Genomic DNA, 13,650 nt, shown 5'->3' on the forward strand with positions numbered 1-13,650 from the left:
TGGCGACTGTACAAGGAGGCAGAACGTAAGGAGTTGGAATTTGGCCAGAATACAGTCGCTCACACGCCATAAAAAGGCTCAAGACCCTGGTTTGATACCTCCTCAGCTGAAAGACAGCAGCCCTGGTTCCCTACTGACAGAGGAAAGAGACCCCACAGGAACACCAGGGCGTGCCATTGATTATGGCTGTCCGGCTGAGACAACAGGCTCACAGCTCCAGGCCTCTACCCCGGGTTCTCAGTGTGCTTTAAAAATCAAGATTGGCCCAACATCAGTGTGATCTGTGGGGCGAGTGCCACCCGCTCTTCTCCTCCTTTTCTCGATCTCACACCATAGAGTGTCGTTCCTCAGCCAAGGAGCTGACATTCTAGCTTAGACTAGCTCAGAGACAGCCAGCCAGAGGTGCAGTCTCAGAGCAGCGCCGGGCAAGGAGGAGGGACTGCACTGGGCAGCATGGACACTACCTCTACTCTGGAGTTAGCTGCTCGGTGAGTAAGCCAAGGATTCGGTGTCCAGAGCTTTCATTCCATTAGAACGGGTCACTTTACAAAGGGAAACTGAGGCAAGACTGGGCATTTAGAACGGTCCACTCCACACTCAAATGCGGCACCAAGAACCTGACGTAGGCTATGGGGCTGGTGAGGGGGTGTGGAAGCCAAGCCACTGGGAGAGATGGGCCCAGCGGCGTCAGTGTGGGGTAAATGTGAGGGACATGTCCAAGCAGAAGGGCCTTGCAGCTGCGGCGGCACAAGAGCCAGCAAACAGAGCTGTCAACAGGGGAATTTGCAAGGGGAGTTTGCGGGGGGAGGTGGTGGGAGACCAAGAGGCAGGCAGCGGAACAGACAGGCTAGTGAAGAGAGCGTGTGGTGTTCTGGCTGTGTTGTGGTGCTCGCTGGGGGGTTGTTTTGCTGTTGAGGTTTGGTTTGTGTTTCCCAGACTAACAGGATTTAGGTGGGAAGGCTAGGACAGATACAGAGGCAGCAGTGGTAGTGACCCAAACAGTGGAAAACACAATGAAGATGACTGGATGTGGAAGCTGTGGCATGTACATGATCCTGGAGGGGGTATCTGAAAAGAGTTTAGTCTGCATGAAGTGCCGCCTGCTAGAGCTGATGGAAGAAAAGATCCGAGGATTGGAGATGCAGGTGGAAACTCTGGCTGAGTTTAGAAGGGGGTTCGAGCAGATGATGGAGCAAAGACATGAGGAGGCTGAAGAGAAAAGCTCAGCCTTGCAGATGGGAGCAGGACCAAAGGACTGAGGGGAGACGTCTGGGTGAGGAAAGTGGACAGTGGAAGCATGTGACCAAGAGAACCAGGCAGAGGAAAAGTCAGGCTAGTGAAGGAGAAATAGAGATCAGGAACAGGTTTGCAGAGTTGGAAAATGAGGAAGGGGCACAGCAGGTGGTTGCTGAAGGTGAGAGGGCGAGGAAGAAGAGAAGAGCAGCAAGTCCTATAGGAAGAGTCAATGGAGATAACACCAAATATGAGCCCCAGGAGGATACGGGATGGGTTGCGGAGGATTGCAAGGGACAATAGGAATCGAGAGGACTTGCAGCCAGAGGGAACAGGGATAGACCGGAGAATTACACCATCACCGGGAAAAGGCAGGTCTACATGATTGGGGACTCCTTACTGAGAAGAACAGACAGGCCTGTAACCAGAGCTGATCCGGAGAACAGAAGGGTGTTCTGTCTGCCGGGTGCTAAGATACGGGATGTGGACCTGAGGCTGAAGAGGATCCTAACGGGAGCGGGAAAGAATCCACTGATTGTCCTTCATGTGGGAACAAATGACACGGCAAGATTCTCGCTGGAACGTATCAAGGGAGACTATGCCAGGCTGGGGAAGACGCTTAAGGAAATCGAGGCTCAGGTGATCTTCAGTGGGATTCTGCCTGTTCCTAGAGAAGGGCAACAAAGGTGTGACAAGATCAGGACAATCAACAGATGGCTCAGGCAGTGGTGCTATAAGGAGGGCTTTGGGATGTATGGCCACTGGGAGGCATTCATGGACAGTTCTCTCGGGATGGACTTCACCTGAGTAGGGAGGGAAATAGACTTCTAGGATGGAGGCTGGCACAACTGATTAAGAGAGTTTTAAACTAGGAATTTGGAGGAGATGGTTGGGAGATGTCCAGGTAATCTCCACGCTGGATTTTAACATTGAGAAGGAAGAAAATGAAGTAAGAAAGGATACAGCCATGGGTAGGAGAATAGACATAAGGAGGAAGGGTAGTGTAGATACCAGTCTAATAGGTGATACTGGTGGTAGAATGTCTGGGCCTAATCAGGTAAAGAATGTGAGAGAAGCCGAACAGCAAAAATTAAGATGTTTGTACACCAATGCGAGGAGCCTAGGTAACAAAATGGAGGAACAAGAGTTACTGTTGCAGGAAGTGAAACCAGCTATTATAGGGATAACAGCAACATGGTGGAATAGTAGCCATGACTGGAGTACAGGCATTGAAGGCTATGTGCTGTTTAGGAAAGACAGAAATAAAGGCAAAGGTGGAGGAGTAGCATTGTGCGTCAATGATGAGGTAGATTGTAAAGAAATAAGAAGGGATGGAAAGGAGAAGACAGAGTCTGACTGGGCAAAAATCACATTGGGGAAGAAAGCTACTAGAGTCTCCCCTGGGATAGTGCTTGGGCTGTGCTACAGACCGCCGGGATCTGATTTGGACATGGATAGAGACCTTTTTAATGTAGTAAACACTAATGGGAATTGTGTGATCATGGGAGACTAACTTCCCAGATACAGACTGGAGGACAAGTGCTAGTAATAATAGGGCTCAGATTTTCCTGGATGTGATAGCTGATGGATTCCTTCACCAAGTAGTTGCTGAACCAACAAGAGGGGGTTTTTGATTTCAAAAGGGTTAACTTTAAAGAATTAAGGAAATGAGTTAGGGAAGTGGATTGGACTGAAGAATTTGTGGATCTAAAGGCAGAGGCCTGGATTTACTCCCAGTCAAAGTTGCAGAAACTATCAGATGCCTGCATCCCAAGAAAGGGGAAAAAATTCATAGGCAGGAATTGTAGACCAAACTGGATGAGCAAACCATCTCAGAGAGGTGATTAAGAAAAAGCAGAAAGCCTACAAGGAGTGGAAGATGGGCAGGATCAGCAAGGAAAGCTGCCTTATTAAGGTCAGAACAGGTAGGGATAAAGTGAGAAAGGCCAAAAGCCATGTAGAGTTGGACCTTGCAAAGGGAATTAAAACCAATAGTAAAAGGTTCTATAGCCATATAAATAAGAAGAAAACAAAGAAAGAAGAAGTGGAACCACTAAACACTGAGGCTGGAGTGGAGGTTAAGGATAAGCTAGGCATGGCCCAATATCTAAACAAATCATTAGCCTCATTAAAGACTGAGGCAAAGTAGGAGCTTAGGGATAATGGTAGGATGACAAACGGGAATGAGGATATGGAGGTAGGTATTACCACATCTGAGGTAGAAGCCAAACTCGAACAGTTTAATGGGACTAAATTGGGGGGCCCAGATAATCTTCATCCAAGATTATTAAAGGAACTGGCACATGAAATTGCAAGCCCATTAGCAAGAATTTTTAATGAATCTGTAAACTCAGAGGTTGTACCGTACGACTGGAGAATTGCTAACATAATTCCTATTTTTAAGAATGGGGGGAAAAAGTGATCCGAGTAACTATAGGCCTGTTAGTTTGACATCTGTAGTATGCAAGGTCTTGGAAAAAAATTTTGAATGAGAAAGTAGTTAAAGACATTGAGGTCAATGGTAATTGGGACAAAATACAACCTGGTTTTACAAAAGGTAGATCATGCCAAACCAACCCGATTTTCTTTGAGACGGTAACAGATTTTTTAGACAAATGAAACACAGTGGATCTAAATTTACCTCGATTTCAGTAAGGCATTTGATACCATTCCACATGGGGAATTATTAGCTAAATTGGAAAAGATGGGGATCAATATGAAAATTGAAAGGTGGATAAGCAATTGGTTAAAGGGGAGACTACGACGGGTCATACTGAAAGGTGAACTGTCAGGCTAGAAGGAGGTTACTAGTGGAGTTCCTCAGGGATCAGTTTTGGGACCAATCTTTTTATTACTGATCTTGGCACAAAAAGTGGGAATGTGCTAATAAAATTTGCAGATGACACAAAGCTGGGAGGTATTGCCAATACAGAGAACGACTGGGATATCATACAGGAAGATCTGGATTACCTTGTAAATTGGAGTAATAGTAATAGGATGAAATTTAATAGTGAAAAGTGCAAGGTCATGCATTTAGGGGTTAACAAGAAGAATTTTTGTCATAAGCTGGGGACGCATCAGTTGGAAGTAAAGGAGAAGGACCTCGGAGTATTGGTTGATCACAGGATGACTATGAGCCGCCAATGTGATATGGCCATGAAAAAAGCTAATGCAGTCTTGGGATGCACCAGGCGAGGTATTTCCAGCAGAGCTATGGAGGTGTTAGTACCATTATACAAGGCACTTGTCATAAATATAAAGGGAAGGGTAACAACCTTCATGTATGCAGTAATATAAAATCCCTTTTGGCCAGAGGTACAGAATCACTTACCTGTAAGGGGTTAAATCAGTTCAATTAACCTAGTTGGCACCTGACCAGAAGGACCAATGGGGAAAGAAGAAGATACTTTCAAATCTGGGGGTGGGGAGAAAAGTTGTTTGTGCTCTTTTGTGTGTTCCCTCTTGAGACAAAGAGGGACCAAGCAGGTAATCCAGCTCCTACTGAAATTATAAATCTAAAAATTACAGAAATTGTAAGTAATAGAAAGGAAATGCATTAGATTATCTTTTGTTTTAGCTTGTGAATTTTCCCTATGCCAAGAGGGAGGTTTATTCCTGTTTTGTAACTTTAAAGTTGAGCCCAGAGGGGAATCCTGTGTTTTAAATCTTATCCTGTAAAGTTACCTTCCATCCTGATTTTACAGAGGTGCTTCTTTTACTTTTTTTTTTTTTTTAAATAATTAAGTTTTTCTTTTAAGAACCTGATGGGTTTTTAGGACACTAAAAACCCAAGGGTCTGGTCTGTGCTCACCTTATTAACCTATTTGGTTGGTAGATTATTCTCCAGCCTCCCCAGGAAAGAGGGTGAAGAGGCTTGAAGGGATTATTTGGGGGGGGGGGGGGGAAAGAGAGATAGGGCTCCAAGTGGCCTCTCCCTGAATGTTTGTTTAAATCATCTTGGTGGTGGCAGCAATACTGTCCAAGACAAGGAGAGGAATTTGTGCCTTGGGGAAGTTTTTAACCTAAGCTGGTAAAAATAAGCTTAGGGGTCTTTCATGCAGGTCCCCACATCTGTACCCCAGAGTTCAGAGTGGGGAGGGAACCCTGACAGCACTGGTGAGACCTCATCTGGAATACTGTGTGCAGTTCTGGTCTCCCATGTTTAACTGGAACAGGTACAGAGAAGAGCTACTAGGATGATCTGAGGAATGGAAAACCTGTCTTATGAAAGGAGACTCAAACAGCTTGGCTTGTTTAGCCTAACCAAAAGAAGGCAAAGGGAAGAGATGATTGCTCTCTATAAATATATCAGAGGATAAATACCAGGGAGGGAGAGGAATTATTTAAGCTCAGTACCAATGTGGACACAAGAATAAATGGATATAAACTGGCCATCAGGAAGTTTAGACTTGAAATTAGACAAAGGTTTCTAATCATTAGAGGAGTAAAGTTCTGGAACAGCCTTCCAAGGGGAGTAGTGGGGGGCAAGAGACATATCTGGCTTCAAGACTAAGCTTGATAAGTTTATGGAGGGCATGGTATGATGGGATAGCCTAATTTTGGCAATGAATTGATCTTTGACTATTAGCGGTAAATATGCCCAATGGCCTGTGATGGGATGTTAGAGAGGGTGGGATCTGAGTTACTACAGAGAATTCTTTCCTGGGTGCTGGCAGGTGAGTCTCGCCCACATGCTCAGGGTTTAGCTGATTGCCATATTTGGGGTAGGGAAGGAATTTTCCTCCAGGGCAGATTGGCAGAGGCCCTGGGGTTTTCTCGCCTTCCTCTGCAGCGTGGGCCACGGGTCACTTGCTGGAGGATTTTCTGCACCTTGAAGTCTTTAAGCCATGATTTGAGGACTTAAATAGCTCAGACATAGGTCAGGGGTTTGATACAGGAGTGGGTGGGTGAGATTCTGTGGCCTGCGTTGTGCAGGAGGTCAGACTAGATGATCATAATGGTCCCTTCTGACGTTAAAGTCTATGAGCCTAAAGGTAGTTGTGCTCTGTGGGAAAAGACACAGGATGGACTAAGATGTAGAATCCCGACACTTCAGTGCTCACGCTGCCTGAGAGTTCTGTTCACCTCGCCCGCTGGAGCAGCTCCTCCACCCTGCAACGGGCACCTGTGCTCCCAGGCCGGGTACAAGGATCTTGAGAGCTCACAACTCCCCTGCTACTATGTTCACAGCAGTTATCAAGAGCTGCTACAGCGACTGGTTTCGAGTCACACTGGTAGAGGAAGGGTCACTACAACGACAGCACAGCAGACCCTCTGTCAGGATCCCCCATGGCACGGACAGCTCTGGGGCACTGCGGGACGGCAGCCATTTTCCTGCTACTTTCCAGCAGGGACTGCAGGCTGCTGACCCTTTGGGAGAACAGACTGGCTGGGAGCTCCAGGCCCGTTACCCTAGGGGTAGCAGGCAGACCCTCCCCTGCCCATCGCAGACGTTTAGTCTCAAGTGGGGGCCCATTTCTTTGGGGGGTAGGGTCAGGTTTGTACTGGAGTCAGAGGGGGCAGGGACGTGAGACAGGCGAGCGATTGGCCCCGCTCTGGCTGTCCCCTCCCCTCCCCCCACCAGGAGGGCAGCTGCTCCCACCTCTAAGTGCAGAGACCGTGACCCTGCAGCAGCTCTGCTCTCCCTAGCGTACGAGTCAGCGGGTCCGACGAGCACATCCGATGCTACTGGCGGAGAGGGCAGGATCAGTCCTTCTACCCCACAACCCCCACGCAGAAAGGCAAGAACATTGTACCACTGGACAGATGAGGAAGTGGGCAGGGAGGGATGGGAGGGACTCAAGATCTAGACACCTCAGTGGCTAACCCAGGAGTGACACAGCTTGCTGATGGGCCATCCTCAGCCCAATGCGCTCTCCCACAGCTTCCAGAGGCGCTCCAGGGTACAGCCTGACAACTGGAAAGGCTTCTGGTTACACCCTCGGCCGCCTGACCAGGACACACCCCTCAGCCAGTGCCTAGGGCCCACGTCACACCACCAGCCACAAGGAGCAGACAGCTCCCTGCAGGCAGGTTGGATTACCTACCTGGGCCCAGGTATTTTGCTTATCTGCACAGAGATGAGGGCGAGGAGTTCCGTACGAGGGGAAGAGCTCGAGGGGGCAGGCTGGAAGGAAGCCAGGCATTCCCAGTCGCCCCAGTGATCCAGGATAAGATCCTTCTCTTTAGGGGTAAGAATTCACCTGGAGCAAAGCTGGTTAGCGCATTTTGGGCCAGAGGCCAAGTCCCCCATTCCGCAGGCACACGAGCGTACAGGACACACGGACATGCACTCCTGTGCGGAGCTCTGGACTTGCAGTTTATAAAACAGGTGCCCAAAGGCAGTCACAGGGTTCAACAGCAAAGCCCCTTCCATGCCATGGCCTGGTCTAGACACCGGTGTTTAGAGCACCTCTGTCAGCAAGTGCTCCAGACTCTCTGAGCAGCCCCCGCCCTCCATCATCCAAACCCCACGGCTGGGAAGGGCAGACTCCAGATCACAGACAGGAGGACTGGAGCCTTCATGGGCTCCAGCCCTAGAACAGGGCCTTTACCCTAAGGAAACCAGGATTCAGTGGCCTGCACAGGGCTCTCAGCCTTACCATGGCAATGTTGTAGCAGGTATTGAAGAGAATGGTGAAGTCAGGATCTTCCAGGCCTTTCTTCAAGTCTTTCAGCCTCTCAACCACCTCATCTCTGTAATCCTGGGCAAATCCTACATGTGAGACAAGCAGCAGACTTAGCAGAACTGCTCCTTGGCCGTGACTTCCCCACGTGCTTTATACCTGTTGTCACGGAGTGTGGGGGGGACACAAGGCCCTGCACCCCCGGCTTCCTGCGATTCACCATGACTCTCAGCCAGCCAGTAAAGCAGAAGGTTTATTTAGACAACAGGAACACAGTCCAAGACAGGTCTCGCGGGCACAGACAACAGGATCCCCCCCAGTTAGGTCCATCTTGGGGTCCCAGGGCCCCTCAGCCCCCTTGGGAGGTCAGAGCCCCGTCTGCCTCCCAGCCATTCCACCAGCCAGCTCCTGAAACTCTTCCTTCAGCGATCCCTCCCACAGCCTTTGTTCAGTTTCCCGAGCAAAGGTGTCACCTGGCCTCTAACCCCTTCCTGGGTTCTCATGTTACATGCTCAGGTATTCTCCGTCGGTCAGTCTCCCATCCCCCAATGCAGACTATCCTAGCCACACTCCCCTGTCAGCATTCAAAGACCACATTAAGAACAGTCCCAGTTTGTCACACCTGGCACTGACACAGCACCTCTGACGTGGTCTGAGATCCCAAGACTGGATCATTATGCCACTTGGCTGCCTGCCCTCCCCCAGGAGTTGGCACACATCTTCCCATCTGAAACCAGGCTATAAAGGGGAAGTGACTCACTCCAAATAGCCCCCTGCAAGCCAGGACTAGACCCAGAGTCTGAACTCCCAGCTCTGTGGTCCAGTCATGTTTGCAAACCAAACGAGGGTGAAACAAACCCCTGCAGCCTCCCTTTTCCTCTGCTGCGGCCCACAGCTCCACTGACACCTTCCAAGTGGAGGAGCGCCCTCTCCTGGGCAGAGAGCCTCCTTCTCAACGCCAGGCTCATGGCTATTACAGGATTTGTGCTGCACAGCGCCAGACAGCTCCAGTCACAGACCAGGAGCCAGCAGTACCAGTCCTGTTTGTACAGCACCAAGACAAACTTTCATGGAGCTGACAAAAAAAATGCATTTTTCCCCCACAAAAAGATTTTCTGCAAGAAAATTTCAGTTTTGCCAAAAATAAATCAATTTTCCATTGGAAAAAAAAAAAGGGGGGGGGATTACTTCCTGGCTTCCCATCTGGAAGGCTCTTGTCAATTTCACTTTCAACCCATGGGCCAGCTCCTGGAGGTGCAGAGGCAGGAAGCTAGGACTGTCTGCCTCTCTAGTACCTGGAGCTGTGGGGTCAGGCCGAGCACCAGACCTGGGAGGCTATTGTCAATTTCACTGGCTGAGGGGACGGGGGGCAGGGAAGGTGGGAAGCTGAAAAATTCCACTGTGGTTCTCCCAGAACAGAATCTCTTTAAATCTCAGGAAACATTTCATATTTTTGGTGTTTCATCCGGATTTGGGACAAGTTTTTGTGGAAAAGGCTCCGCACCACCACCACCCCCAACCCCGTGAGCTCTGGGTCCTAACCCCTCGTCGCAGCGCAGAGGACACGGAAGTGATTATTAGGACATTTGAAACCTGAAGCTTACAGCTCAGCTATTCAATGTCTTCAAGAGGGAAGAGGGCCATTCCTTTCCTTTCTGAGCACGGCCCACACAGAAGCAAGCATCAGCATCTAGTTTCCAGACACTCCCTGATACCAGGCAGTAGCAGCAAAAAGGGGGATTTCCCTCCCCACTGTCTGCCAGGCAACAGGGCTCTCTTAGCAGTGGCTGGGGCAGACTGTCCTAGGTAGTGACACTGCTTATCCCTTTCGTTTACCTTCATAACACAGCTGTATGTAGAGTAGATAGTAGGCGCAGTCCACAGCATGCAGGCGAATGCTGGCAAGGGAGTCTGAACACCGGGGGGAGAACAGTGCAACCAGCACCCCGAGGTTATAGAAGGGCACCACAGTCTTAACAGGAGAGAGGGGAAACAGACATGGATGTAAATGAACAGCATGTCCTTGGTATGCAGCATTAGCAGGGGGAGTGGAACAGGTCGGGAGGGCATATCAAGTGCAGTCCTGCAGGGATCAGCTCTGGGCCCGGTTCTGTTCAATATCTTTGTCAATTATTTAGCTAATGGCACAGAGATTACACTTCTAAAGTCTGCGGGTGATACCAAGCTGGGAAGGGTTGCAAGGGCTTTGGAAGGTAGGATTAAAATTCAAAATGATCTGGACAAACTGGAGAAATGGTCTGAAGTCAATAGGATGAAATTTAATAAAGGACAAATGCAAAGTACTCCACTTTAGGAAGGAACAATCAGTTGCACACAAGGGGAAAGGACTGCTGCAGAAAGGGATCTGGGGATCATAGTGGATCACAAGCCAAATATGAGTAAACAGTGTCACACTGTTGGAAATTCAATTACAAAAAAAAAGAATACTAACACACCCAGCAATGAATGAACATCATCATCCTGGGATGTATTAGCAGGCATGTTGTAAGCAAGAGATGAGCAGTAATGCTGCTCTACTCCACGCTGATTAGACCTCAACTGGAAGATTGTGTCCAGGTCTGGGTGTCACATTTCAGGAAAGATGTGGACACATTGGAGGGAGAGGGAGTTTTTACACACACACACACACACACAAAATTGGTTTGGTTTAGGCTGGAGAAGAGAAGACTGAGGGGGACATAAGTTTTGAAGTACATAAAAGGTTACTACAAGGAGGAGAAAAATTATTCCCCTTAACCTCTGAGGCTAGGACAAGAAGCAGTGGGCTTAACTGCAGCAAGAGAGGTTTAGGTTGGATATTAGGAAAAACTTCCCAACTGTCAGGGTGGTTAAACACTGGAATCAATTGCCCAGGGAGGTTGTGGAATCTCCGTCACTGGAGATGTTTAAGAGCAGGTTGGACAAACCCCTGTCAGGGATGGTCTAGACAATACTTAGTCCTGCCAGGAGTGCCGGGGACTGGACTAGACGACCTCTCGAGGTCCCTGCCAGTTCTATGGACCAGTAGAACAGCCTGACCAGGAAGCAGGGGATTGAGTTTCCTGCTCTCTGCACCCCCCCCATTGTGAGCCAGGTGGTGCAGGGTCCCCATTACTGGGGGGGGATGGGAATGTCCTTACACTGCATTTACTTACACTGACATTCAGTTTGTCCCGGTAGAACTCCAGCAGCGTGGCACTGACCTCCACCGCTCGCTCACGTTCGTGCTCTTTGCTCGACCTGATCCATGGGCCTAGATGCTGCAGAGGGAGACCCGAAGACAAGAACTCAGAGGTGGCTGAAGGCTTGTCCCTCGACCTCAGAGACTGTGGAGTCGTACGACAGCCCATGGGCTATGGCATCTACAGAGCATTGCATGGTGCGGCCTATCTGGGTTAGAGTGACAACCTAGTCAGGGGACACCGTTACGCTCAGGAAGATAACTGCAGTCTGAGGGATGGGCCAATTCTCACAACTCTGGGTTCAAGGAACTCCCAGGACCAAGTCTGCCAAGGGCAGATGCTGCCACCTTCCATCTCTCTATGCCACACGTGTCCTTTGGTCCACAGACGGCCTGACTGAACTCCCAGTCTATCCGGTTGACCAAGGAGAGTATCTGGCACGGAGACTAGAGGTGCTGCTGTGTGGGGCTGAGCAGACACAGGCAGCCCAGCTACCATTGTGTGGGCAGAGTACCAGAGAGAGGACTGAGATACGGGCACCTCGCTCTAGGCCCCAAATACCAGAAAACAATGTTGAGAGAAGTGACCAGAAACCCGCAACATCTTCCTCCATTTGCTCAGCATTAGGGTGGCGTGCAGCCGGCTAGTTGGTAGCCAGGAGCCTTCCCCCCCCCCGCCCCCAAGACTCTGGTGCCACCCACCTCAAACATGCTCTGCAGTCCACGGGGAGTCAGGTCCTTCTGCAGCACGCTCTTCAGCAGGTCCTTAAGGGCACTGACGGTGTCGTGGTAGAGTGTCTAGAACGAGGAAAAGACACGAGGTTATTGTCCAGGTGACTGCTCAGATCGGTCCCAGTGGAGTCGGTCGGGCTACAGAAGGGCCCGGAGCTTTGCGTGAGGCCTGGGCTAGCAGCTTGCTGCAATAACTGGCATAACAGGGAGCAGCAGCAGCTGCCGTCCTCTTGGGTACAGGGGTGCAGCTCAGAGATACAAGGCCCAGCAAGCGAGGCTTCGCCATAACAAACTGCTTGGCCATGCGGTCTAGCGACCCGGTGGGGTGGAACTCGCAGCAGGGAATGGCTCCAGCTTAGACCGCATGGCACCTGCTAGCCGGGGGTTGGGACAGGCAGCACCGACGTTTGCTAGGCTTTAAATCTCCCCCTGCCCCTCCCCGTTCCGAAATCCAGAACTTCCCGACTCACTAGCACTTCTCCAAGTGTGACAAGTGCCAGGAGGAGCTTCAGGCCCCAAGTGATGTGTTCTGCTTCATCGAAGTTATCCCAGAAAACACACACAGGGTTTCAGACTCTGGAGGGAAAGTTTGTAGGAGCTTTATTAAAAGCTGGTTTGAGCGGCCTGCCCCAACCTCTGGTTAACAGGACAAGCCCAGAGATATGGCTTCAATTTCTGCTTTGCAGTTCATGGGAAAGCTGCCCTGTAACTGCAGTACAGAGCTTTAGGGGCGCATTGCAATAGTTGGGGGGCAAATAACCAAGCTGTTAGTCATGACAGCTCAGCCATACGTAGATCTTCGAACAAACCCCCCCCCCCCCCCCCATCATCATTTCAGCCCTATGGGCTTTCAAAGACCACTCAGGGAAAGGTGCTTTTTCCACTAAACGGACGGTTTTCCGGGTGCCTGGATTGTTCTGATTTGACTCCGGGAACATGGTATAATACACATGGAATTTCTGGAGGCTTATCAGTGAATCTGTGTTTTCCTGCTCATGTTTTGTGAGCAGGAGTTTGGGGGGCAGGCTTCCCCAACAGGCGTTGCACTGGTCAAGTGAAGGAGAAGTGATGCCCGTATTACACATGGTGCCCAGCTGCACTGGAAAGGAACTGCTGACAAAGAACTAAGTGGCTCATGGGACTGGCCTGGCACACACAACTTTCCACCACTAAGGCATCGGTTCCAGCCCAGTGACTAACAACATCTCAACGCTGTTCTTCAGAACAGACGACTGCCGGACACCAGCTCCGAATCCCTTGGTGCTCTGGCAGAACAGGCTCCGAGCACCATGCAGACTACCTAGCTCAGACAGCTCCCGTCCCACCTCCTTATGCAAGGCGTCTGGCACGTGCCCATCTCTCTCCTTCAGGACATCCAGCGGAGGAAGGGCCAGTACGCTGCTCAGGCAGGTATCAATCAGTTCGACGTGATCTGGCTCACTCAGGGGAGGCTCCAGTATGCTGACCAACGAGTTAAGGGAGCAAGCGAGCAGCTACATGCAGTTCTCTAAAGGGAGCGAATGCCACACCCGTCAGCCAGTGGGAAGCATTTTAATTTGCAGTCTTGCTGACTTAGCTGCATAGCCAATTTCTCCAGATTGGTGTCAGGGGCAGCGACGTGCTGCAGGATTTTTAACTCTAGCTCAGAAACAAGTTCTCTCTCTAGCAGAATTTAAAATGAAGAGCGAGGCCCCTGGCTTTCTATTTTGCATAAAGAGATTTTAGTGCCAAGCCCGAGCAATAAGACCAAGATGGAGGGTTATTAGCAAGCTCGTAACACAGCAGGTGGGGAGCGGGGGTGGGTACGGGCACTAGCTGGACCTTTTCTGCAAGGATTGTCTCGATCCAAATTCCTGGGGTGCCCCCGCGCTGGGCAGC

The 13,650-nt window shown here is 50.1% G+C and overlaps 1 protein-coding gene across 1 annotated transcript in view; it reads right to left on the bottom strand.

The window, feature by feature from the left end:
• Positions 1-13,650, bottom strand: part of MROH1 (maestro heat like repeat family member 1) — a gene marked incomplete in the record, with an annotated part of 97,157 nt that overhangs the window by 35,950 nt on the left and 47,557 nt on the right. The window contains 5 exon segments of the mRNA XM_034763781.1: positions 7,836-7,948; positions 9,696-9,831; positions 11,015-11,119; positions 11,743-11,838; positions 13,098-13,233. Coding sequence (XP_034619672.1) covers positions 7,836-7,948; positions 9,696-9,831; positions 11,015-11,119; positions 11,743-11,838; positions 13,098-13,233 — 586 coding nt within the window.

Source organism: Trachemys scripta, chromosome 2, assembly GCF_013100865.1.
Source record: "Trachemys scripta elegans isolate TJP31775 chromosome 2, CAS_Tse_1.0, whole genome shotgun sequence".
NCBI lineage: Eukaryota > Metazoa > Chordata > Testudines > Emydidae > Trachemys > Trachemys scripta.